Source organism: Castor canadensis, chromosome 16 (genome assembly GCF_047511655.1).
Source record: "Castor canadensis chromosome 16, mCasCan1.hap1v2, whole genome shotgun sequence".
Taxonomy (NCBI): domain Eukaryota; kingdom Metazoa; phylum Chordata; class Mammalia; order Rodentia; family Castoridae; genus Castor; species Castor canadensis.
The window spans coordinates 71,186,780-71,214,681 of NC_133401.1; the positions used below are offsets into that span (position 1 = coordinate 71,186,780).

The following is a 27,902-nucleotide window of genomic DNA, read 5'->3' on the forward strand; positions in this document are numbered from 1 at the left end:
AATCCAGTAAATAATTAATCCTTGATTAGGCTTGCACCCAGTGTGATCCTGTTGGACATATTGCCCATTTTTTCACCTTATTTAGAAATTTTAAATAGAAAGGGTAGGAAAACTGCCAAACACATTTTATGAAGCCAGTATTACACTTATCCCAAAACCAGGTAAAGACACCTCCAAAAAGGTGAACGATAGGCCAATCTCCTTCATGAACATTGACGCAAAAATCCTCAACAAATTAACGGCAAACCGAATTGAACAACACATCAAAAAGATTATTCACCACGACCAAGCAGGGTTCATCCCAGGGATGCAGGGGTGGTCCAACATATGAAAATCAATAAATGTAATAAACCACATTAACAGAAGCAAAGACAAAAACCACTTGATCATCTCAATAGATGCAGAAAAAGCCTTTGATAAGATCCAACACCATTTCATGATAAAAGCTCTAAGAAAACTAGGAAGAGAAGGAAAGGACCTGAAGATTATAAAGGCTATATATGACAAACCTACAGCCAGCATTATACTTAATGGAGAAAAACTGAAACCATTCCCTCTAAAATCAGGAACAAGACAAGGATGCCACTATCTCCACTCCTATTAAAACATAGTACTGGAATTCCTAGCCAGAGCAATTAGGCAAGAAGAAGGAATAAAAGGAATACAAATACATAAAGAAACTGTCAAAATATCCCTATTTGCAGACCACATGATCCTATACCTTAAAGACCCAAAAAACTCTACTCAGAAGCTTCTAGACATCATAAATAGCTACAGCAAGGTAGCAGGATATAAAATCAACATAGAAAAATCATTAGCATTTCTATACACTAACAATGAGCAAATGGAAAAAGAATGAATGAAAACAATTCCATTTACAATAGCCTCAAAAAAAATCAAATACCTAGGTGTAAACCTAACAAAAGATGTGAATGACAACTACAAGGAAAACTATACACTTCTGAAGAAAGAGATTGAGGAAGACTATAGAAAGTGGAGAGATCTCCCTTGCTCATGCATTGGTAGAATCAACATAGTAAAAATGTCGATACTCCCAAAAGTAATCTACATGTTTAATGCAATTCCCATCAAAAGTCCAATCACATTCATTAAAGAGATTGAAAAATCTACTGTGAAATTTATATGGAAACACAAAAGGCCATGAATAGCCAAGGCAATACTCAGTCAAAAGAACAATGCAGGAGGTATCACAATACCTGACTTCAAAATATATTACAAAGCAATAACAACAAAAACAGCATGGTACTGGCACAAAAACAGACATGAAGACCAGTAGAACAGAATAGAGGACCCAGATACAATGTCACACAACTATAACCAACTTGTCTTTGACAAAGGAGCTAAAAATATAAGATGGAGAAATAGCAACCTCTTCAACAAAAACTGCTGGGAAAAATGGTTAGCAGTCTGCAAAAAACTGAAACTATATCCATGTATATCATCCTATACCAAGATTAACTCAAAATGGATCAAGGATCTTAATATCAGACCCCAAACTCTAAAGTTGATACAGGAAAGAGTAGGAAATACTGTGGAGTTAGTAGGTATAGGTAAGAACTTTCTCAACAAAACCCCAGCAGCACAGCAACTAAGAGATAGCATAGATAAATGGGACCTCATAAAGCGAAAAAGCTTCTGTTCATCAAAAGAAATGGTCTCTAAACTGAAGAGAACACCCACAGAGTGGGAGAAAGTATTTGCCAGCTACACATCAGACAAAGAACTGATAACCAGAATATATAGGGAACTTAAAAAACTAAATTCTCCCAAAACTAATGAACCAATAAAGAAATGGGCAAGTGAACTAAACAGAACTTTCTCAAAAGAAGAAATTCAAATGGCCAAAAAACACATGAAAAAATGCTCACCATCTCTAGCAATAAATGAAATGCAAATTAAAACCACGTTAAGATTCCACCTCACCCCTGTTAGAATAGCCATCATCAGCAACACCACCAACAACAGGTGTTGGCGAGGATGCAGGGAAAAAGGAACCCTCTTACACTGTTGGTGGGAATGTAAACTAGTTCAACCACTCTGGAAAAAAATTTGGAGGCTACTTAAAAAGCTAAACGTTGATCTACCATTTGATCCAGCAATACCACTCTTGGGGATATACCCAAAAGACTGTGACACAGGTTACACCAGAGGCACCTGCACACCCATGTTTACTGTGGCACTATTCACAATAGCCAAGTTATGGAAACAGCCAAGGTGCCCCACCACTGACGAATGGATTAAGAAAATGTGGTATCTATACACAATGGAATTCTATGCAGCCATGAAGAAGAACGAAATGTTATCATTTGCTGGTAAATGGATGGAATTGGAGAACATCATTCTGAGTGAGGTTAGCCTGGCCCAAAAGACCAAAAATCGTATGTTCTCCCTCATATGCGGACATTGGATCAAGGGCAAACACAACAATGGGATTGGACTTTGAGCACATGATAAAAGCGAGAGCACACATGGGAGGGGTGAGGATAGGTAAGACACCTAAAAAATTAGCTAGCATTTGTTGCCCTTAATGCAGAGAAACTCAAGCAGATACCTTAAAAGCAACTGAGGCCAATAGGAATAGGGGACCAGGAACTAGAGAAAAGGTGAGATCAAAAACAATTAACCTAGAAGGTAACACCCACGCAAAGGAAATCAATGTGAGTCAATGCCCTGTATAGCTATTCTTATCTCAACCGGCAAAAACCCTTGTTCCTTCCTATTATTGCTTATACTCTCTCTACAACAAAATTAGAAATAAGGGCAAAATAGTTTATGCTGGGTATTGAGGGGGTGGGGGGTAGAGGGAGGGAGCGGAGTGGGTGGTAAGGGTGTGGGTGGGGGCAAGGGGGAGAAATGACCCAAGCCTTGTATGCATATGTGAATAATAAAAGAAAATAAATAAATTTTAAATAATTTTTCTTGAAATGATTTTCCATTAGCAGAACAAATAATTGCCATTCGTTAACCAAATGAGCTAGGAGTGAGTGAGTGCTCCCCATCATGCAAAAGGAAGCATCAAAGTCTGGGAGCCAGGTGTGGTGGCACATGCAAGTAATCCCAGAGGAATACCAGAAGGACAGAAAGGAGAGAGGAGAGAGAGAGAGAGAGAGAGAAAGAAAAGAAGAAGGAAGAGAAGGTGGAGGAGGAAGATAGAGAAATAAAAAGAAAGGAAAAGAATAGAATAGCCAGAGCTAAGCCAGGTGTGGTGGCACACACATATAATCCCAGCACAAGGGAGGCTGAATCAGGAGGATCATGAGTTTGAGAACACTCTGGGCTACAGAGCAAGACCATGTCTCAAAAACTTAAATAAAATTTTTACAAGACTGAGGATAGAGCTCAGTGGTTGAGCACTTGCCTAGAATGTATATGCAAAGCTCTGAGTTCCATCCCCAGAACTTCCCTTCTCCAAACACTCAGATAGGCACTACTATTCTCTCAGGGATCTGTTCATTTGGTAGCTTCTTTACACCAATTCTTGTTCTGTGTGACATAAGATGTGGAGCCAGAGCTCCTATTCCATCCACTTTTGAGTATTAATGGCAAAATTAGAACAGATCTAGTTTTGCAAATCTTAACCAGCTTTTATTTGCAACTCTAAAATCAGACAGCACTGAGAAGCAAAATCAGTTCAGGGAAATTCTGTGGCTGCAATGTGGTCACACAATATTTATGGACACAGAATGAAAAATGAGATAAAGAAAATGGAAGTGAGCTAAACAAACCTCTCCACAAACTGCAGCTCAAATTTGCTTCATTTGAATGTGGGTTGAACAGGTGGCTGCATGTGACTGATGGAAGGGTCAGCAGCTGACTGGTGAGACTCTACTATTTGTTATGAAAGTGTAGCCATAGTTAGCTTTTCAGTTTGCTTATATACTGAGTTAGGTTGTAGTTAGGTAAAAGTTTTTATGGAGACTTTCTCAGGCCAATTTTAGTTTAAGATGATATTGGTGCTTCATAACTACAAAGGAACTCCTCTGAAGTGGGAATGCCCAGTGGCGGTGCTTTGGGGAAGTGGTCTTCAAGTCACCCCAGAAATGACTTGACCCTGGAGACATCAGACTGGCTGGGTAGTGGGAGAGTGTGTGTGACTCCTACAGTCCCATACATTTCCAGGACCCAGCTAAAGAGAAGCCCTGCTGCTCAGTGGGCTTCTTCCTCTTGTTCCACTCATGTGTGTGCTTCAATGTCTGTGTGACAAAAGCACAATAATGGCATTGTGCCAACTGGCAGGCACAGGAATTTCAGCCTAAGGACCTTGGAAAATAGCAAAAGAATGTAATGATGAAGGCTGAAGGAGTCATGCTCTTGGAGGAAGGTTGATAAGAAATCCATTTTTTGTTCTTGAACAGTGCAGAGCAAAACTCATCTCCCCTTCATGACTGTCCCTTCATTCCTATATCAACCTGTGTGACTGGCTAGCATCCTTGTGAGAAGGATTTCTTACAGGTGTCTGTGAGAATATGCCAAAGACCAAGAAGACTTGGTCCCTGAACTCTAAGAGGCAGACTTGTGTTTGGAAATAAAACAATCACATAGACATTTTAAAATACGGTCCAGGAAACACTTACACAAGTTCAAATTCTAAGGAACAAACTGAAGGGTGAGAAGAAAGAGGTGTGCGTACAGACAGAAGTCAAGTTCATCCATGAAGATATCGGAAGCAGTTTTGAGCAGGATCTCGGGGGAAGAGTGGGGATTGACAGAGAGAAAAGGCAAATAAAATGCCACACGCATGAGCAGGGATGGACTGACAGCCTGGTGTGCTTGGCTGGTGAGGAGATTGGAAGGCAAGAATACAAAGAGAGAAGGTTGGAAAAGAAAAGATGAGGGTTGAGAGGTAGAGACAGCAGTGAGACAAACAACTGAATGGACTCTGAAGATGAGGAAAAGCATTTAACTTTATGAACTTAAGAAAGGAGTGGATTCCCCAACTCAATCCAGCCTCTGTGCTTGCATTTTTTTTCTATGCCAGGGCTTGAATCAGGGCCTCTCCACATGATAGATAAGCATTCTACCACTAAACTATACTTCTGTCCCCTGTGCTCACAATTTTATCTTACACTCCCTGGGCAGAAGAGAAGGATCCATTCATCTGCTTGTGATTTTGGCATAATTTTGTATTCCATCTCCTCTAGTACCCCCATGCTATGTGTGAGAATGGCCTTTGTGATAGAGAAGAGTATTCTTCCAGAGCCCTACTCCCAGAATTCCCTCAGTCAACCCCATAGTGAAGGCTGGCATACACCAAGAATTGGACCAAATGACCTGATGCAGAGACTGTAATGCAGTGGATTAACCACTGTCCAAGGGCAAGTGAAGGATCTTCCTCCCCTTCCACTTATAACACACTGGGATTCCTGTGTTCACCCGCTTTTTGAATATGGCTTTCTGTGTTTCCTGGAGCCTTGGAATGGGAGATGCCTTTATGCAGCAGGTGTGATGGGAAACAGTTGGGGTTCTAGTTTCTGCTGGACAATGCATTCTATGAGCAAGCAGTGGCAGATGTTATCTTCCTAGCTTGGTCTGGGAGTCATAGGAATTACTCTCTGTTTGCATTCTGACCTCTCCCCAGGCAGCTTGGGAGAACCCAGAGGAAGGGCAATCTTAGGATTAATGTTTCCTAATAGTCCTCTCTACAACTGCACGTTTTCTTCTCAATTCTGAATCACTTTAGGTCCTTTGAATTTCTAATGGTTTCTGGTTCCCCACAGAGCAATGTTCCACTTCCCTGTGTGTCAAAGTCCTCAGCAACTTAGTCTAATCTATTTTTTCAGCCTGTCTTTTTATATGCAAGTTTCATAAATTTGACATGGCAAGCCCAGCACTGGGGGAAAAATTATACAGGCAGGAGAGGTTGACTTGAGGTGGGGAATCCACTCCTCTCTTGCATTTATAAAGTAAAATGTTTTCCCTCATCTTCAGGGTTCATCTAGTTATTTGTCTCATCTCTACCTCTCAACCCTCATTTTTGCTTTCTCAGCCTTCTCTCATGGCCTTTTCTTTTCCCAATATATGCTAATCACCTCCCTTCCACTGAGAATGTCTTTGCCCCCTCCCCTCACCCTTACTACTTCCCTGATCATACTCTTTATTCAGTGGCCACATTAAGTTTAATCTGTTCCTGAGCCTTCCTCTGTCTCCTCATTCAGCCCTTTTTGCTGCCCTAGAGACATCTTTAAGCACACAGTAGGCCCAAGTTTTCTCCCTCACTAACCTGTCTGAACGCAGTCACCTTCAAGACTGTATCCATAACTTGCTTCAACCTCCTCATATGCAGATCTCTGGAACCTTCACAGGCATCTTTACAAATATCAGGCATTTCAGGGAGTCCCTAGGCATGTCCTGCATGTGCTTGAGTTGTCCTGTGCCACAGCTCTGAACTGCCCCAAGGGAGAAAGTCAGTGAGTGGTTCAGTCAGGTGGCTGGAGCTCGCTCCACTTCACTTTTTTCCCACAAGCACCAAAGTCATACCATGGTCTACTTCTCTTTTGAACTCTGCTCCACTAGAGCAATTCTAATATAAAGTCCTGCTCCATTTCCAAACTACGTGAACAGCTCGTGCAGGTTGTGTTTATGGCAATGCTTCCTTGCTGGCCTTTCTCTGCAGAGAAGGATATGCTGGGTGAATTGTGAGTTGAGAATAAGCCCCTTCTCAACCTTTATTGGAGAATGCAGTCTTGTCTCTCTTTCCCTGTGACTGTGAGGAAAGGGGTGCTACGCAGGGACCTGTTCTGTTTTCCTAGAGCCCCACCTCAGCCTACACAGAGATCTAGGCAGTCAACTTGAGCCTTTTCTTGTGCCCCTGCAGCTTGTACTCTGCTCTGTAAAGCTCTCAGTTATCTTTGTCCTCCTTCTAAGATCCTGGAGGGACATTTTCCATGGGAATTTAGTTTGTGGGTTTTCCTCACAGAGACAGGATATGACGGAGACTTCCTCGTTTTGTTCTATCCATCTTGGGTTTTATAGCAAAGGGCTGAGACAACAGCATATGTCCTAAGGTGGAAGATAGGTGAATAATTTTGTCACAAATAAGCTGTCTCCCTGAACTTAGCTGCCAGCCCACTTCACAACAATCATCCCCATTGCAGGAAAAGTGAGATCACCAGGACTCATCTGCCACTTGGAATCTTTGCTGCTACCTGAAAGGTATGTGGCTTGTTCTCAACACCTATCTTAACCTCCACCTTTCAGAAATGAAAAGCAGAAAATGATGGTGGAAGGCTCTGGGGAGACCATACCCTGGGTGGTGTCATCTTAACAACTGAGCCTGGTGGCCAGATGGGGTGTTTCAAGTGTGGCTGTGGGCAGATACTCATTCAGGCTAGCTCCACTGGGAAGGCGGAATTCGGATGTGTTCCACTTTTCCCTCAGATGAAAAGGATTCATCCTTTGGAGGCTCGCCTTCTGAGGTGATTCATCTCCCTTAGAGACTAAGAAGGTCTCTTATGAGCCTATCGAAACCAAACCATGAGGCCAGTTTCCTTATGTGTCACTCATACTTGCTAATATTAGTAATCACAATACTTGTGGTGTAGGTAAGAGTAATAACTGGTAACTGCTGGAGGTCAAAGCACTGCAGCAGGTGCTGGAACAGGGGGAGGATGGGAAGGTAGAAAAACCCCATCTACCTCTTGGGACCTATGATTTAAGACAAAGGATAGGAGAATGCAAAAACACCAATTACACAGTTTGTAAAAATAGCAATGCAAAACATAGTAATTTTAAAGAAAGATTCAAAAGCCAAGGGACTGGAAGTCAAGAGAACATGGGGTTGTTTTAGGAATTAGAGATGCAACAGGAAAGAATAGGAACAAGACAGGTGGGCAACAGGGAGAGCATGAGGGAAAGGAATGAAGAAAGAGAAAGAGGGACCATGAGAAATTGTCTTTCTGTGGGTGGTGATTGGCAGCATTTCAGTGTGTACAACTTTATTCTGATCTGACTTCAGAAGTAAATGGCTCCAGGGCTCCTAGGACAGCAGGTGTAATGTGATTCCACCAGCACAGCTTTTAAACTAAAGAGTGAGGTAGGAAATAGCAGACTTCAGGCAGCAAGTGGGGAGGAAGGTGCTATTTAGGATATGAAGCGGCTGTCAGCCCCTCTGGAGCCACTAACTCTTCCCTTCAGGAAATTGCCTGACCATTGACCTTCAATTAAAAGCTTTCCAGGCAATGTCCTTGAGTGTGGAACAAAGAGACTAAGCATGTGTGCCTCCAGTTTGAAAAAGTGCTATTGACAAGGTCTTAGGAACACTATGGTTTAAATTGTTTTGTCTGTGAGATTTTAAAATTTGTTTTCCTGGTGCTTGGTGAGTGGGTTGGTTGGCTGTGTGTCTGGATGACTTGTGACCCAGCCTCTTCTTTAGTGCATCTGTGAGGTTGGTCAGGGTGAGCTGGAGTTGAGGTCAGGTGGTTACTAACAACATCATGGTTATAGAATTGACCAGGGCTGGGTGTACACAGCCCTAACACACACACAGGTGGCACGGGATCTGTATGGAAGAAGCACAGACAAAGACTCTGAAGCCAACAGCTTAGGTGGGAATCTCACTCTATAACCCACTGGTTGTGTATGCAAGAACAAGTCCCTTAGCTCCCTGTACCTCAGTTTCCTTATCCACAATTCACACTTATTAACAATAGTAGTAATAATACCTATGGCATAGTAAGTACTTGGTAGAGAGGAGTGCTAAATTTGTGTTAATATTTATTACTGTGTGTGTGTGTGTGTGTGTGTATGTGTGTGTGTTTACAACCTCCTTTCCTCTAGCTTTAGTGATGGAAATCACATGGGTGTAGAACAACAGAGAAGTAACTGTGAACCTCTAGCAAGTCGATATCCTGGAACACACTGACCCAATTACTTGCCCTCTGAGAGATAGCAGCCTCCTGGTCTGTGATTAGAGCAAATGCTCAATTTTTGAGGCCACCTGACCCCCAACCTGGGGCATGTCTAATGCCCTATCACCCCCTTGTGGGAGAAGACATCTTACCACCTAATACAAGCCTTGACTAATTCCTCAGAATGGAGCCTGTCCAAATGGATCCATAAACTGTCTGAGCCCCTCTTGTTTTGGAAGGCATTAGCTAGATGCTGATATGCTCTTGTGGCTGTGCCTTAGCAGGGATCTCATCTATGTCTAGAGTCTAGAAGAAAAGAACAAGGCACAAAAGGGAAGAAAAAGAAATAACAAGGAACATCAGAAAATGTGGCCTGGGCTTGGATTCCCTCACTGTGGTTTAGGCCTGGCACAGACACACACATTCCTGCTATCAGCCACAAAGGGTCAGAGGTCAGATCGTTCTGCCAGAGCCTTGACCCCTGACCAAGCTGGTTATTTTGTGAATAATGATTCCAATAACTTCCAACCATCTAAAAAGCCAGTCTCCCTCCAGAGAGGTCGCAGACTTCTGCCATCTGAGAAATCCATCTCAGGCATGTCTGGATCCCATCATGTTCCTCTGCTTTCACCACACCCCACCTCTAAATCTGAGCTCAGTGCTTCCATTACCTCAAATACTCATCTCTCAGGCCTCTGACCCCCCACACACTATATTCTTGTCAATCTGGGTCCTTCCCAGCCCATAGGACACTCAGACAGAAATCCATCCTTCGTTTCCCTCTGATAGATGTTCTGTTGCACGAGCCAACAGCTTTTATATTTCTTCATTGGCACCTTACCAATGATACTGCTGACAGTGTAACTGGGTCTCTGTGGCTGCAGGACACCAGGGGGTCTGCAGAAGGATAACCACGCAGTAGGGATGATGGCGGCAGAAAGCAAAAAAGGAACTGAAGGGTGCTGGAGGGCAGGAACCCACTGCAGACCTTCTTCCTTGGGGTGTGTAGGAGGTGTTGCTGTGATAGAGTGAAAGGAGAGAGAGACAGTGCTGGAAGAAGATGAAGAACAGATGTTTGGAAGGTGAAGGAAGAAGGAGGTGCTGAATTTATTTACAGAGTATTTTGCCAACCTTCAGAAGGCTTAACAACCCTCTGCATTGGCACTGGTTTCTTCCATTGTTCAAGCAAAGAGATTAAGGTTTATCTAGTTAAAAAGTGTGCCTAAAATCCTACAACTAACTGCAGGGGAAATGTGAATTCAAAGATGCATTGATTACACCAGAATCGTTGACCGCTAGACTGTGAGATATTACCACAGGACCCAAGGGGGCATTAGAGTTATAAGGATGGCATTTGTTGGGGTTGGGATTGGGTCCCCTTGGCCAGAGGTGGAAGAAGGGATGGTTAGATGGGATGACTCCATGACTGGGGCCCCAAAGATGCTGTAAACACAGAACAGTGATCAGCAACTGACCCCTGTAATCACCACCTGAGGTCTCAGGACTGCATGAAAGTGTCCCAGGATGCCATTGAAGTTGGCAGGCGGCCACCAGGCATACACTCCATTCAGAAAGAACAGAACTCTGTGTTTGTTCCTCTGTTTTGTGGACCTGATGTTCCAGGGCAAAAAGAAGGAAAACCAAGTTTGGGTCATAGTGGTAAGGAAGGGAGAAAAAAATGCATCTGAGATTCTTCAGAGATTTCCCTTTGTTTGGGTTCGTCACTAACTCTGGAGAAGGGTGATGCTGAGCCCCCCACAATGTATGGCTCTATTCTTGGCTCTAAACAATACACACCTCCGAAGCTGCTTCCTCTGGGACCCTTTAGCTAAGTCCACTTGCAGCAATGTGAGTTTGAACAAGGTCAATGACAAGTGTCTCGAGGTAAAATTAGAAGCAGTTCTCATGTCCGGTCATGGTTTAAAAAAATCCAGGTACTGGCACTGTTAAGAAATTCAAAAGTCAGGAGGAAATAATTGAGGCAACAATCGATCTCAGGCCTGATGGGCTGAGTCCAGCTGCCTGCCCGATGTTAAACCAGCATTGCTTTATCCCTCTCTAGGTGGCTCTCTCTGCTGATGACAGATGGCAGATTTCCCAGTATCCCTGGAATTTTTGAAGCCAGGACTTCTTCCCAGAAGTCTCTTCTTCCTTACTTACCTTCTCCTCTTCCTTCAGCCTAAGGAAGCCATCTCAGGTAGCGTGTCTGATCTGCAATCATATGCAATGCTGCCAAGCAGGATGTGAGTGTCTCAACTCTGCCCGCATCCTCCACCAGCTGCTAAAATACATAATGATTTCTATCCCAGTTGTTAAAGAGCCACTGCCCCTGAGCACCATCCAGCACCTTTGTGCTCTTCCACCATTTTGCTAGTCCTCAGCATCCCTTGTACACTTCTCAGGAGCCTTCCTGGTAGGAACAGCAGAAAGAATGACAAAAGGGTACTAGGAAACTCTTTTTTGATCTGTATTTGTGCTGATGCAATTGGAAAAATATTTTTAATTCAATCTTCATAGCTTTTGAACAGCAGGAGAGATTTCTCAGCATAGATCTATCACAAAAGAAGCAACCAAAAGAGACTGTAAATTAATTGTGCAAATGGATTAACTAATGTCTTAGACTGGGAACCAGAGATATCAGGGTGACTGAGGCATAGCCCAGGTCCTTAAGCAGCTCTTTGTCAAAGGAAGGGAATGGATATGACATGAACTGCTGCAAGAAAACCATATCCAAAGATTTGGAGAGCAGAGCGAAGCATAAATAAGAGCAATTCTCCCTTCCTGGAAAGCCAAGCACAGGAATAGAGAAGGGGTGCTGTTTGTGCTGAATGTGCAACCTTGTGAGATGCACATTCTCCAGGAAGTTGACAGATCGAGGGAAAACTGAGGCAGGGTGTAGCCAGGGAGTCAGAAATCAGGTGTGTGGGAGAGACAGCTGAGGGTACCCTGGAAAAGGAAGAGGATAGGAAGTTGTTGGGGATACAACCAGTGGAAAACCATGTGTCCCAAATGGCACAAAGAAAGATACCTATGATCTATGGCCAAAGTGAAAGATGACAAAGGATCTACCAGGGTTGAGTTCTAGGAACAGATTTTGGCTGAACTTAGAAAGAAGGAAACAGGACTAAAAGCAAAAAGGACTGGTTTGGGGAGAGCAGAGAGACCACATGGAGACACCGTGGAATAAGGGAATGATTAAATGAAAGATCAACGTAAGTCTCAGCAGCAGAAGGATCAGGAAACCCTTAAAGATTATTTATATATTTTTATTTTTATGGAAACTGTACATGTGTATTATTTTTTGAAAAAATAATTGGTAAATCTGACAAACAAAAATAGGAAATATCCACTCCCATGTGTTGGTGTCCCTCTTTCCATGTCTTTTTCTTTGCACACTTAGGCAAATATGCAAATTTTTACTCAAGGTCCTGTGTGCATATTGTTTTTAATAATTGCTTTTTTTGGACAAATACTGCATTTCATTTCTGTCACAGCCACATTCACTCAGTCCCCCAAAGAACATTTGCACCCAGTTGGGTCAAACCAATGACCAACCCAGCACTACACATTGTGTCTGATTGTAATGTTCCACGTTTTAACCTGTACTCACACTTTTGTCACGGCAGTTACTTCTTCAAGAAACCAGGTTGATTGTCTTCATAGACGCTTTCCTTTTGTCATTTGAATATTTTACTGTGGATGTCTGACTTGGAAAGATAAATATATATTTGAAGAGAGTTGATTTTGCCCCTTGTTCTGGCTGGTCTTCCTAGAGGAGGTAAAAGTAATAGGCCCTGGGGAGTCCATTTTGGCTCTAGTCGGAGAAGAAGTGGAGTTCCCGTGCCACCTGTCACCATACCAGGATGCTGAAAACATGGAGATCCGCTGGTTCCGCAGCCATGCCTCGGACGTGGTGCATCTCTACCAGGAGCGGCAGGAGCTCTTCGCCCAGCAGATGGCGCGGTTCCAGAACAGGACCAAACTCATCATGGACGAGATAGCAGATGGCAGCGTGAGCTTGCACCTCCGCCGCGTGGTTCCCTCCGACGAGGGCCCCTACGGGTGCCGCTTTCTGTCTGGCGACTTCTCGGGTGAAGCCATCTGGGAGCTGGAGGTAGCAGGTGCGTGCCCTGGCCAAGCATCAGCAGAGGACAAGGAGAAAAGGGTTAGTTTGGACAGAGATGCTTTGCTCAAGTAGGACTAGAATCATGGAGAATATCCCTAATTTGAAGGAAGAAAAAAAAGCACTATTAAAAAGGGAGCGATAGGTCCATTTTCAAATGAAAAAAAAGAAACAAATACTTCACAAAAATACACAAGGACCCTTTATGAAAAGATGACCATTTTTACCCATAATGACAGAAAGACAAACTAAAGCTACATAAAGATGCATAATTTTTGCCTAAAACTGGCAAAAAGGCAACAACAACAAAAAAAGGCTGGAGGCACGGAGTGGCAAGTCAGCCACTATCTTGTTGGTAAAGCTCAAAGTCCAGGGCAGGGATATTTGGCGATAGCTAACAGGATTGCCTGTGCGTCTATTCCTGGACACAGCAATTCCCCCTCCAGGAATTCACCCTGAACAGATACCTCCAATATAAGAAAGGCTTTTGTGTAAATTTAATCTTTGTAGCATTGTTTGTAATTGTAAATAACCACATTTAGGAGCTGAGTGTGGTTCATACACACGTGGAACAGTCCATACTCTGCAGCTAGAAAAATGAGACGGAACCCAATGAGCAAATGTGAAATGATTCCTAAGATGCATTATTAAGATTTTAAAAAAATCAAGATGAGAAAGAGGTTTGATGGTATGTTTTTGTGTATAAGAAAGAAGGAACATTGTAAAAAGAGGATAAACCAGAAACTAATGAAACTGGCTGCCTAAGGTGTGTGAATAAAAAGGATGAAGAAAGGCTCAAAACTTTCTTAATATGCATTATGTAGAGAATTAACAGTTAAACCATGTTAATAATCTTTTGCGAATTCAAAATATATGGCTTGGAGTGTAGCTCAGTGGTAGACTACTTGCCTAGCATTCACGAGGATATAGGTTCAATCCCCAGCACTGCAAAAAATAGATAGATAGATAGATAGATAGATAGATAGAATGGGGAGACAAAGGAGTATATATACCAGGCATTTGAACTCTACTGAGAATCAAGAGAAGACAATTTAATGGAATCTGAGGTGGGTAATTCTTCATTCTAGGGAGCTACCCCTTGTATATTTCCCTTGCATAATATGTATAGCCCCTATCCATGTTTCCGAACAACCCTCAGGGATAGTACTGCCCCTGAATACCAGTGCTAATCTAAGTTGTTATTTACTATCCATGGTTGGAGACTTCTAACCCACACACATGAAGAGCAGTCACAGTTCCCAATACAGTGACCTCAAATGGCTCAGATGGTGAATGGTGCCATGGATTTCTGGCATACCTTCAGGGAAGTAGCCTGATCTTTCTCACTCCTCCTGCCTCTCCCAGGATTTGGCTCAGACCCTTACATCTCCCTTGAGGGCTTCAAGGAAGGAGGCATTCAGCTGAGATGCAGCTCTAGTGGCTGGTACCCCAAGCCTACCGTCCAGTGGAGAGACCACCAGGGTCAGTGCCTGCCTCCAGAATCTGAAGCAATCATCCAGAATGCCCAAGGCCTGTTCAGTCTTGAAACATCTGTGGTTGTCCTAAAGGGAGCCCATAGCAATGTGTCCTGTTCCATCCAGAACTCCTTGCTGGTCCAGAAGAAAGAGTTTGTGGTGCAGATAGCAGGTCAGTAGGCTCTGGTTCACCATTATTATCCTAGTTTTCACATTTTCTATGTCCCATTTGGCCCAAAGGTGGTTGGTAAGGACACAATAATTCTGAGTCCCAACCTGGTGGGGCAAGTTGGGCTTAACATCTGAAAAGTCATCAAATCAGATATCAGACGCTCACTAAGAATGCAGCTGACTACCCAAACAATAGATGGGCAAGACCCTAGGGAGACAAAAATACCATGCCAAAGGCCATACACTAAAACCCATAAACTCTATTTGTTAGAGATCGTCATGAGAACCCATGTGTCCCTAATTTCATCCCTCAAACAATTACAAATAGAGCACTCACAATGTACCCCAAAACTCTACCCTCAGCTTCTCCTCAGAGTGGGCAAAATAGACAACAATACAATGAGTAAACCACATCATACCCTGGAAGGCAGAAGTAGCTGAAGAGAAAAACAAAGCAGAGAAGGGTGCCCGAGAGAAACAGGATATGTCTATGAATTATAAAAGGGTTACTGGGGGAAGTAGCTGTTTAGGCAAAGTTAAAGTTTAGGCTATTATTTAGCATCAAAATCTTATTAGGAGGCACCCAATGGACAGCCTTAATGTTCATAGCTCTAAGTTGTTTTAAGAGTTGAATAAAACTCAACCTATGGGCTGTTTCACATCAGTCTAAATCAATTATTGCATTATTAGACCAGAAAGAAATCTCTCCCTTTGGGTCAGGCATATCGAACCCACTGAGCATACATGGTCTCAAGATAAACAATAATTTGTCCTCATATTGGAGGACCTGGCAGCATCATTCATCACACACAGTTCATTCTATGGCCATCTGTGCTAGCTGTCTTTATCCAAAGGCAAAATTAAACATCTCATATCTCTATGTCAAACATATAGTAACAACTTGAAGCCAGGCAGAGATGAGTGTTTTGTTCTTAATGTTTGTATGTCAAAGAGATATCCCCTAAAAAAAACTGGGTTGTAAAACTGGCAAGAGGCTTGTTTAGGTGTCAAAATAATTTACCTATAGTCAAAGGAATAGAGAAAGAATTTATAAGTTCCCTAAAGGAAATGCTCTGAGAAAGGAGAAGGAAGGAATATCTCTGTTTGTATAAGGAAAATCCAGTTTTGTTTTTCTTTTTAGATCTGCGCATAAATCTAAATTTGTAGCCAGAGTTCTATGCCAAAGGCCTAACTCCCATATGCCAAAATGTCAGGTCTGGCCACTCACCCCAATACACCAAATAAAGAGAAGAATAGCTGTGAAGGACAGAGAAAGCAAACTTATCAGGAGGCACAGGCACACCATGAGACGAGGCAGAGCAAGCCTTTCATCCCACCCTGAAGATGGGTGGGATGCTCTTTGGGCTTAACTAGGGGTAGAAGCTGGGCAGAGGGCAAGAGGTATACATAATTAAGTGGTCCCAGGCAAAGTGTGGCCTGGCAGATCATTATCTCAGTTCTGGTTCTTCCAGAGATTCCTTGTCAGTGCTGTCATCACTTGTGGGGAGCAATCTGGTTCCTGATGATCACTCCTGCTCCAGAGTGAAGCCTCACCTTTGTAGTTAATTGCCCTCACTTAGGGGTGGTCTGTGATCTGCATAATTTCAGTCCCTTCTCATAAAGATGTTGTCAATCAGTCTTGTCCTTCCTGGAACTCACAGTGATTGCACGAAAAGGACTCAGAGCAAAAAGAGACAAAATGAAAGCAGGGGTGCCAGGCTTTCCTCTTGCTTTTAGTCAACTTTTGGGCCAAAGTGAGGAGTCAGGGCTTTTTAGCAAAAGCAGTTTCTGAGAACCTGTTATCATTGTTGTAAATTTATATTGCTTATTATTTATTAAGTTTGCATATAATTTTATATGTGTATGTTTTTGTATGTATATACTCCTTTATAGAGGCTGTGAATCAGTAGAGGGAAAGAGCACAGAGGCCTGAGGGGCTGGAACAGAGGGCCAAGGTTGAGGGCAACAGGTCAAGGAGGCATCAAACTCTAAAGTCCTTGCTTTTAACCCCCGAGTTTGTGCTGTGAAAACCATCTGTGGTGAAGGACAAATCCATTGTGGTTTAATGTCTTTGTAAGGTACAATGAAAATGCAGCTCTAGAAAAACAAAACTAAAAAAAAAGAAGTAGACCACATATGCTAAGTGAAATAAGCCAAACACAAAAGGACAAAATACTGTATGGCTTCACTTACATGAAGTGCCTACAATAGTCAAATTTTTACAGACACAAGAAATGGAATAGTGGTGTTAGGCTGTGAGGTGAGAAGAATCAGTGTTCAGTGGATAAAGGGTTTCAGTTTGGGATGAAGAAAAATTTCTGGAGATGGATGCTGATGACATCCATCAGCAATGTGGATGTTCTTAATACCCCTCAGCTGAATACTAGAAAAATGGTTAAGATGAAAGCTGGGAGTATAGCTTAGGGGTACTGCACTGGCTTCAAATGCACAAGGTGCTGAGTTTGATTCCCAACACCTGAAACAAAGGGGTGGGAGACAGCTAAGGTGATAGGCTTGTTTTGTATAGTTTACCACCATGTTTTAAAAGATAAAAATGTTCTTTAAAGGGAGACTTTGGAGAGAAAAGTACCATTTAAAAATGGAATTATTAAATTGCCACAAGAGTTTCTAAAGGGTTACTGTCAGTTTTTGCTCTCCTCTCTTCATCTTCTGGCCACTGTCCACCTTAGCATTGGCCTTGGCCATATCCTGCCTGGAGCAGATGCCCCCCCTAGGGATTTGGGGAGCAAGCTTTAGCATGGTACTGCTTTGTTAGCAATTCTTCCAAAGGTGTGTGGAGAATGACGTAGAAACCAATTGCAAGAAGCAAAGAGACAACTTGTGGATTCCACAGCAGGGTAGAACAATTACTGGGCTTCAGACATAAGCAAAACACTGTGGACTCTCCATTCCTTCAGACATACAGCAGGAGCAGGAAGAAAGGAAGGAGGTCAGTTCTAAGCAGGAGCAGGGGTGAGAGCAGCACTAGCACCTCCATTCACTTCCTGCAGTTTACATCACTTTCTCCTTCCTCTGAGCAAGTTCAAGTTCACCACCATTCCACCTGATCCCACCAGAAGAGAAAGCCATGCACCTGCTCTCACAATCACTTTACAATGACTCTAGGGGGCCCAGAAGGTTTAGTCAGCCAAACAAAGGACACTTGAAAGATTTGCCAGCACAGGGGGTCCAAGACAGTCTTGTTTCAGTGGTTAGTGGCACCTAAATGGAGACAACTCTCTGGGGGTATTTTCCAGACATATTTTTACCAGGACCTTCTCCCTGGAAGAAACCTTTCCTTGGGACCCTGGTGGCACTGCCACTCCTCCTGGCCCTCCTTTCATCGCTGGCACTGTACTACATTCATAAGCAGCGGCAGTCCCAAGGTATGCATGCCCCTCAAGACTGGTTTTGCTCACAGGAACATGGTGGAGGGGACATTGAGGGACACCCTGGCAGGTACTGGACCCCAGAGTGGCTTATGGAAGCACCCTCCTGCCCTAGTTGGAATGGGACCAAGAAATGGGCATGGGAGGACATATAATCAATCTTCTCCTCTTTTTTTCTTCCTTTCAGCAAAGCTAAAGAAGCAGGCAGAGAAGGACCAAGGTAAGTTGGGGTGGAGAAGCACTCTAAGCCCACATCCCTGAGCAGTGTGAAGGAGGGTCTGGGTCACCAAAAAGAACCATTGAGCAAGAGGAAGGATTTAGGAGCAGGGCAAAGAGAGAGAATAGGACAGAAGTTTGCTCTTCCCCTTCCCTCCCTCCACTGGATTGTGTCCAGCCCAGACATGGCACAGGGAGACTTCAGTGACCATGGATCTGTCCTACCTGAGATTCCTCTTTTCCTTTCCTTTCCAGGAAAACTGACTGCACAGCTTGGTAAGTTTGGGGTTTCCCGACCCACAGTGTAGGCTGCTAACCACTGGGATGGAAGGAGACCTTCTGTGGTTTTAGGCTTCTTTTGGGGAGAAATGGATTGTACCCATTTAATTCTAAACCAAGCCTTACAGGCTTCTCCTCTCCAAAGGGGCTGAAAGGACAATGGGTGCATACCCTTGTGGGTACACAGCTGCCAAAATCTGACTGGAGAACTTTTACACAGACTCTGCCAGCCCCTTTCCTGCAAACTACATGATTCAGTTAAAATTCTACATTAAACGTTTGCTCCCTCTGGTTCATCTTCCTAGGATACACACCCTTTTCTTTTTAGTGCAAATGCCACTGGGAAGGGGGGCAGTCTTTTATTTGCACTAAGGTTTGAATACTTTATCAATTCACTTTTCCCCCCAGAGGAGCATATCAACTTGAAATTACGGGGCGGCGGGGGGGGCGTTTACAAAAGATGATGAGCAAGCTCAGAAGAAGGGGAGATGGATAAGGCCCCATGGGTAGAAAGAAGACCTCAAGGACCAAAATGTGGCTGTCCTAGAAAAACTCCAGACAAAACTGAAAGGGTTTCAATATATCTAGCCCTGCAGGGGAAAACAAACAAAACTACTCTAATACCATGACTGTATTTAGTGTATAGTGTTAACTTTCCCAGGAACATTTGTTTTTACGGAGAAGAAAAAGTGGAGAGATGGAAAGAAAGCATTCTAGTGACAAAAATCTCAGAGTCTTTGACATCATGCCAGGGGACAACTGAGTGTGATGTTCTTCCAGCATTTGAAGTACTCGGTACATGACCCTGAGAGTTACACAGGCTGTACTTATTTTCCTGGACTTAATCAGGAGCTCCTCCCCAGGAAAAGGTTGTGATTTCAGGGTGAAGCAGTAGCTTCTTCAAACCAGATCTGAGCATTGGGTAAAAACTCTTAGTAGCAAACCAGCTTGGTGCAGCTTTCTACCTCTGAATGACTAGGATGGGGCATCAGAATCCCGCATGTGGAATCCTGGCAAGTTGGAAACAAGGATGGGGTTTTGGTTAGCAGTGGTTTAAGACTAAGGAACCTCTTCAGTGACTTAGTAACCTAGGAAGAAGTTTGGAAGATGATTCCACTCATTGATGGTTTCTCTGTTTTGCTTATAGAGAAGCTTCAGACAGAGCTTGGTAAGTGACCCCTCTTAGAACTATTCCATCGTGGTTATCTCATGTCCCAACCAGGTATGAAGCCCAGGGTGGAGCACTGCTGGTTCCTTGGGTGGCTGGAGAAGGGTGGAAACAGCAGGGGTGGTGTAAAATGCGATGTGTGAACAGGGAAGCTGCAGTGCCCTGATGTTCTTATTCTGTTTTTCCTTTGCTATTTCAGACTGGAGAAGGAGTGAAGGCCAGGCTGGTGAGTGAAGCCTATTTCTCTCCCACTCGTTCTCATTATTCTTCCTGACTGACCCATGATGGAGTTACATACCAGGAAGCCCATTATAAGTTGAAAATATCCTGGTTGGAAATGCTTTTAATGAACCCAACTCTGGCAAACATAGCTCAGCAACACAGCACACTGTAGATTTCTGGTCAGTTCACCATGTTATCTTGTATGGTTGCCCAACATCTCCAAAGAATATCATACCATGTATCACTAGCCTGAAAAACAATTCACATTCAAAACTTGAAGTAGAGTTTCTATTGAACGCACATGTCTTTCACACCATTGTAAGTCAAAAAAGCCGAATCACTAGGTCAAGCCACCATACACAAGGGACCATAGGAACATTGCAGCATGTTGGTACTCACCCTGATTAACCTGCCACTCATCTGCCTCCATTCCAAGCCTGACTGCACATATTACTCTACATCACTTAATAGGGGCTAGACTCCAGTTTTACCTTTATGTTTATTTTTATATTGTTCTGAAGCCTAAAAATGCTGGAAACCATTGGTTCTTATCCTGGTTGCTGTCACAATCACCTGGTGTCTATACTCAAAGACTGCCTGTGGGTCTGGAGAGGCACATTATAATATATGTAAATATTTCTCTCCATAATTCCCAGTATTCCCCCAATAGGGCAAACAGTCTATTGTACATCTTCAGTATGTATTCTTAAAAATGTGAATTCCTATTTTGCGTATACATTTTAGTCATGTAAATGACATGCACAGTCTCATGTTGCTTCTTGCTTTTTCCATGCACCTCATTTGAATATCTGTCCCATGTGAGCATCTGGTCTGTTTCTCTTTGCTGCAGAGCACTCCACTTTAGCCAGCTGCTCTCCTGGAGTAGACAACCAGGCTGCCTCTGACTCCCCACCACCTCAGACCACATTGAATCCATAGCTTCAAATGCGTCCCTATCACCCTACATGGAGATTTTTCTGGGATGCATACACAGGAGGGGAATTGCTGGCCCGTGGGGATTTGTCCACTAGTGGGACAGAGGGCTTTCAGAGTACCACCATCCTGCCATCGGCACTACATAGAGGTTCTGTGTGCACGCATCCAACGTGAGCTAGCTTTCTAAGTTTACAGACAATAGGATAAATGATTGCTCAATGACTACTAAAAAGTTTGAGCACCCCTCTATATTAGTTGGTTTTTGTGGCTTCCTCTTCTGAAAACCTCCAGTTCACAACTTTTGCCCATTTTTCTTAAGGGTTGCTGTCTTTTTCTTGGTGTGTGTGTGTGTGTGTGTGTGTGTGTGTGTGTGTGTGTGTGTGTATGTATATGTATATATTTTCCACATTGGTATTGTCAATTCCTTTTTCCATTATGTCATCTGGCATTAGTCCTTTCCAGGTTCCACTGCTGAAAAGAAATTATTAATTTTTTACCTGGTTCAATGGCTCATGCCTATAATCCTATCTATTCAGGAGGTGGAGATGAGGAGTATGATATTTCAAGGTCAGTCTGGGCAAAAAGTTAGACCCCAAATCAACAAAATAAACTAGGCCTTGTGGTGCATTCCTGTGATCCCAGCCAAGTGGAAGGCATAGATAGGAGGATCATAGCTGAGGCTCACCCAGGCAAAGAGCACAAGACCCTATCTGAAAAATAACAAAAGAAAAATGGAGATACCAGGATCTGACGCAAGTGGTACAGCACTTGCCTAACAAGTGTGAGACACTGAGTTCAAACCTCAGTAGTGCCAGAAAAAAAAAGAAGTTACTATTTTTTATAAAATCAAATTCAGGAAATGCTTACCTATGGCTTGTGTTTTTGAAGTTTTGTTGAAGAAGATCTTTGCCACACATAAGTCACAAAGATATTCTCTTCTATGTTCTTGTATTACTTTATATGTGTGTTAGCTTCCTGTTTCTATAACAAAACACATGAGATGATCAATTTATAATGAGGAAAGGTTTATTTTGGTTTCAATCCATGGTCACTTGGCCTTTGATTCTGTGGTAAGGCAGCACATTGAGAGAGGAGTGGGAGCATCTGGTAGAGCAAGCTGTTCCCTTCATAACGGGGAAGCAAACATAGAAAGAGGAGAGATTGGGGTCCTAATCCACCTAAGGACATTCTCCGTTATGGCTGGAAGTCTTCCAATGAGGCCCCGCCTCTTAAAGTTTCCTCCACTTCCCAATACTGCCAAGCTGAGGACAAAGCTTTTGATACAAGGGCCTCTGAGGACATTCCAGACCCAAACTATAACAATATGTGTTATGTGTAAGTCTTTAACCTAAGAATTCTCCATTTTCTGGGTGGAAGAAGAAAATCCAGTGATTTTCCTCTGTTTGGTGAGACTGTTTCCCCAATGCTATCCAGGTGGAGATGTAACCCTTAGTGTTCATTCAGTTCCCATGTCTAAATGGGTGTGTCCACTGGCCCAGCTACCACCTCATTCTTTGTTATTGCTATGGCTTTTATGGTATCTGAAAGGACAAGTCCTCCTTCCCCATTCTACTTCCTTTTTGAAGTTAATAGATATTCTTAAGATACAGATTACAAGAAAAAATTTATAAAGTTCTTTTAAAGATCCAAAAATCGATTTGCATCAGATTGTTTTGAATTTATAGATTAAGTTTGGGGAGAATCAAGATTTTACAGAATTGAGTTATTCCATGCAAGAGTTACATATTTTTAAAGTTCTACTGGTTCGTTCTGATACAAAACCAGGATTAAATGTGTAGAGCTCTGAAAAAAATCTTGTATTGCTTTTGGTCAACTCTTTGTTACAAAACAGAACAAGAGGAAACAAAATAGAAATTTTGTCACAATGGCTCATTAAGAAAGGAGACCCACTGTGGAAAGACAGAGTGACCAGAAGACATCTTGGAAGGAGCAATGTTCAGCTGGGCCTCTAACCAGTCAGAGAAGAGGCTTCATTTCCAACTCCTGCTCTTCCTAGCACTGCTTCAGTCTGCACACAGCTTTGTAGAACCCAGTGCTGATGCTAGGGCTTTACTCAACCCCAAATTCTCAGGAAAATGCCATCCTTCATGCATTTTGAGCTGCCCTCAAGGTTCCAGAGTTGCCGACTCAGCTTTCTAAGCCTCTTTTTCCTCTGTGTTTGGTTTCAGAGTGGAGAGGAGCCCAACAATATGCAGGTAACTGAAGCTGAAAAACTGATGCGCAAGTTGGTTTGACTGGATCTTAAGTAGAAGGGATGACAAGAGCTGAGATTAAAGTCAGGTTTCTTCAGGAGCCACGACCAGGGCCTGGACACCAGACACACAGCACACTTGCATGTACACGAGACATGCAGCATGTGCACTCATGTCTTCCTACTCACATGCACACACAAACATGCTCCCACACATAGCTTTCCAGGTTTGCCAGGTTCATTTCCTAACGGCAGGAAGCATGCTTCTTGGATCTATTTGCAAGGCAGAATGCAAAGTCTGGAAAGGAGCTCTCAGATCATCTCATAGAAAGGATCCCCAGGCCAGACATGATGGTACACCCCTCTAATCCCAGCACTCAAGAGGCTGAGGCATGAGGACACCAGGGAGGACATGGGGAGACACTAACTTAAAAAAACAGAAAGTAGAAGGGGAAAGGGGAAGGGGAGGGAGAGGATAAGAGAGAGAGGGAGGAGGGAAGGAAAGAGGAAGAAGGAGGGGAGGAGAAGGAAGAGAAGAAAGAAAAAAGGGAGGAGGAAAAGGTAGAAGAAAGAGGAGGAAGAGGAAGGAGGGAGGAGGAGTAGTGGAAAGTGAGGGTAGGAAGGAGAGAAGAACAGAAGGAGGAGGCGGAGGCAGTGGTGATGGAATGAATGCATGGCACAGACTAGGGGATCTCCGATGTTCCTTTCAGTTTTAAAAATCCTGAAAGTGCCTGAAAGCCAGGCCCAGAGCTCACAGGGTGATCGCAAAGTCACTGAGTGGTAGGGCCAGCAAGAATAGGACCAGTCAGTAGCTCCTTTGTCTTGCACAGGGGCTCCATCCCATGAATCTACCTTATTTTCTGTCTGTTTTCTCTCATGATACCAAGTATCAGGAACCTCTAGTTCAGAGAAAGAACAACATTCTTCTCACCACTTTCAAATGCAGAGGAGTGACTTGCATGCATGCCATTTGGGGAGAAAGACAAGGAAACGGGGTTTGCCAGAGTGGGGTGGAAGGTGACAATTCCATGGATTGTTCCACTGGAAGAAACTAAAAGTTTGCTTTACGGGGGTTACACAGGAGAGTCCCGGAATCTCCCTAGCTGGCACTAACCCTGTGCTTCTGCGTAGTGGACATGACCCTGGATCCAGCCACCGCGCATCCCAGCCTGGAGGTCTCTGAGGATGGCAAGAGCGTGTGGTCGTGCCGGGGGTCGCAGAGCCTGGCAGCCTGCGATCCTCAGCGGTTCTTGGGGCAGACGTGCGTGCTGGGCCGCGAGCGCTTTGTCACGGGCCGCCACTACTGGGAGGTGCACGTGGGCCGCCGCAGCCGCTGGTTCCTGGGCGCGTGCCTGGCCGCGGTGCCGCGCGCGGAGCCCGCGCGCCTGAGCCCGGCCGCCGGCTACTGGGTGATGGGGCTGTGGAACGGCTGCGAGTACTTCGTGCTGGACCCGCAGCGCGTGGCGCTCACCCTGCGCGTGCCGCCCCGCCGAGTGGGCATCTTCCTGGACTACGAGGCGGGAAAGCTGGCCTTCTTCAACGTGTCCGATGGCTCCCACATCTTCACCTTCACCGACTCCTTCTCAGGGACTCTCTGCCTGTATTTCAGGCCCCGAGCCCACGATGGCAGCGAACTCCCGGATCCCCTGACTGTCTGCCACTTGCCGGTTAGAGGGGCACACATCCCGGAAGAGAACGACCAGGACACCTGGTTACAGCCCTTTGAGCCCTTGGATGCCGCTGTGGGCCCATGGTGAGGCGCTTTCCTCGCCGCAGGGCTGGGTCCTGGGTATCAAGTCTTTGCTCTCCAGCTTCCCCCAGAGCCAAGGAATACAGGAACCAAAATGTCAGCAAAGCCTAAAGGGACAAAGAGAGGGACCTTTGCCAATGTAGATGTGTGCATATAATTTTCTTTAAGGAAAGAGACATTTCCAAAGCTCGTTTGTGTCCATGGTAGCATTCAGCAATTGAGTGAAAATACACTGTTGTTGCTGATAGCCGGGATGCTCGCTGTGGGAAACTGGAAAGAAGTTGGAATGGCAGAAACGCTGTTGGACGGGATCAGAGTTCATTTGTATTGTCTTATTCGTTTCTATATATGTGCTAGCTCTACAAAATCTAGAAGTAATGACCTGATAGGCAATGGGTTCACAGTGGCTCAAATGCTAGTTGTAAATACCATTTCCTACTAAAATGAAGTTGGAGAAATAGCTGATTCTACACTGGGTCAAAGAAAGTCCAAAGCTTAAATATCAGTGCTAGAAACTAATGGGTGAAAAAATAAGTTCAGATCTATTGTGCAAATAGTGATGATAGTTAATAATAATGTATTATATATTTGAAAATTGCTGAGTAGATTTTTTTAATGTTCTCACCACAAAAATAGTATGTGAGACAATTCATATATTAGTTTGATTTAGCCACCCCACAATGTATACATATATCAGAGCATGTTATATACCACAAATATAATTTTGTCATTCAACATATATAAGTAAATACATATAAATATTTAAAAATAAAAGCACATATGCAAAAATCAAAAGTGTGTAGGTTCCCATTTGGAAAGGTTTCCCTGACCAATTATGGGTCAATTTGAACATTAAAAGCAGTAACAGTAATGGGGCTGGATGCTTGCCTTGCATTGCCTTGCATGTTGGAAGCCCTGGGTTAGATCCCAAGCTCTGCGGGAGGGGAGGCAAGAAAGAATTATTACACAGAGATTTTTTAAAAATCCATGAGTTTGTATTGATATTTAAATTTCTTTTTTTAAAGAATAAACTGGAAGTTATTTTTTACAGATGGAGTCTAGCTAAAAGAAGTAAAAGGAAAAATAGAAAATGAAAAGCAACCAGCTTAACACCATGGAAATAATTGGAATAGACAAAAGTTATCACCGGGTGAATGCATTTTGGAGAACAAGAACGTTCCACAGCCTTAACTTCTTTTAGACTTAAAGGAAAAAGGTTACCTTTGCAATGGCAATCTGTAAGATTGACCAAGTAATTAAATTTACAACACCAGTGATGAGATATTAGTTTATGAGGAAAATGAAATAGGGACTCTATATTAAAATATTATGTAAAGTTAATTTTCTGAGTGAGAAATTGGTGCAGTGGTGATGCAGGAGAATGCTCGTTTCTTCACAAATATATGGTGAAAGTTTTAGGGGTAAATTTCCACAATGTCTGCAACTGACTCTCAAATCCCTAGGCACTATATATATATAGAGAGAGAGAGAGAGAGACAGAGAGAGAGACAGAGACAGACAGAGACAGAGAGAGCTTTGATTTTGGGTCCAAAGTCCAGGAAGAGAAGTTTAGTTTGCAGCTGAGCTAGTCTTTCCTCCTTTCCTCTTTCCTTCTCCTTTTCTTTTCCCCTTCATAAGACTGAGATTTCTATCAGTTTAGGGATGGGAATGGGATAGGGCAGAGGTTGACATGACTGGGCTCTGAGTTCAATCCCCAATATGGACAAAAAAGAAAAACAAATGCATGCTTAAGTATTAAAGGGAATGGGATGTGATGTTTTCGCTTTATTTTTTAATAATCCATTTAAAATATGGCAGTAAGACTGGGGGTGTAGCTCACTGTTAGAGTGCTGGCCTCAATAGGTAAGGTCCTGGGTTTAATCTCCCACACTGCAAAGCAAATAAATAGCAGTATGAATGAAAATAATGATTTTTAAAATGCAATGGTGTTTAATATCTGGCTTTCTGAAAAAAGATGAAGAGCATTTGCTGATTTTGGTAATGCAGATTCTTCTAGATGGTCACTTCCAAGCTTCAGATGAAACATTACTAAGAGCAGAGGTGGGAAGTGTCTTTGTCAGTGTGGGTTTCTATAGAAACAGTATCAGAGACTGGGCCTTATAAGCTATAGAAATTTGTTTCTCACAGCCCTGGAGTTGGAAGCCTGAGATCAGGGTCAGCATGATCTGGGTCTGGAGAGGGATTCTTCTGGATTATAGACTGCTCACTTGTCCTTGTATCCACACATGGTGGAAAGATCAATAGAGCCTCAGGGTACCCCTCTAATACTATTCACAAGGGATCAACCCTCCTCGTGACCTAATTATCCTTCAAAATTTCACCTCCTAATTCTATTACATCCCAGTGGGGGTTAGGACTTCAACATATGAATTTGGGGGACATAAACATTCAGTTCACAACAGGAAGATTTACTCACGATGGGCTCTGATGACCCCAGCTGCAGCAACTGGGTTGTAATGCCACATGGGGTGTTTGGCCATCTATTGTGATTTGCTTCTCAACAAATAAAATAAGTATATAAGTAAGCTTACAAAAATATACTTGGCCACCTGTTGGGATGTAGTTATTTCTTTACTAGAACACGTAATACTCAGGCAAAGGAAGTTTTATTTTCTAGAATCATTTGCATTACTGTGCAAGTATTTTGGGGTCCTACTCAGAAGTGGGTTTTGATAACATTAAAATATATTTTTTATCCACAAACAGAAGAAGTGAGACTCTTTTCTCAAACAATATATAAAAGTCAACTCAAAATTGATTAAAGACTTAAACCTAAGACCTGAAACCATAAAATTACTAGAAGAAAACACAGAGGAATTACTCCATAACATTGGTCTCGGCAAGGCTTTTGCATATAACCCTAAAAGCATAAGAAACATTAACAAAAATAAATAAATATGATTGCCTCAAACCAAAAAGCACAACAAAGAAAACAATAAAGTGAAGTGACAACTCATGGACTGGGAGAAAATATTTGCAAACCATACATATGATAACAGACTAATATCAAAACACATAGGGAATTCAAACAACTCAATAGCAACAAAATAAATAACCTAATCAAAAATGGGCA

At 43.1% G+C, this 27,902-nt stretch overlaps 1 protein-coding gene and 1 long non-coding RNA gene across 7 annotated transcripts in view; one reads left to right on the forward strand and one right to left on the reverse strand.

The window, feature by feature from the left end:
• Positions 1–27,902, reverse strand: part of LOC141417974 (uncharacterized) — a 253,122-nt gene that overhangs the window by 134,196 nt on the left and 91,024 nt on the right. The window lies entirely within an intron of this gene.
• On the forward strand, positions 7,001–27,476 carry LOC141417973 (butyrophilin-like protein 9). 6 transcript variants are annotated; one of them, XR_012442582.1, is made up of 12 exons: positions 7,001–7,173; positions 10,930–11,064; positions 12,641–12,988; positions 14,356–14,637; positions 17,894–18,022; positions 18,213–18,245; positions 18,497–18,517; positions 19,668–19,688; positions 19,888–19,914; positions 23,036–23,062; positions 24,668–24,811; positions 25,860–27,476. XR_012442582.1 is itself a non-coding variant. In XM_074057555.1 (12 exons), coding segments are annotated over exons 2-12 (1,623 nt in total). In that variant the 5' UTR covers positions 7,001–7,173; positions 10,930–10,952; the 3' UTR covers positions 25,861–27,476. The 6 variants fall into 6 exon arrangements, 5 of the variants coding, with proteins under 5 accessions (XP_073913656.1, XP_073913655.1, XP_073913659.1 ...); XM_074057555.1 differs by having other exon boundaries at positions 24,190–24,811; XM_074057554.1 differs by lacking the exon at positions 25,860–27,476 and having other exon boundaries at positions 24,190–25,781.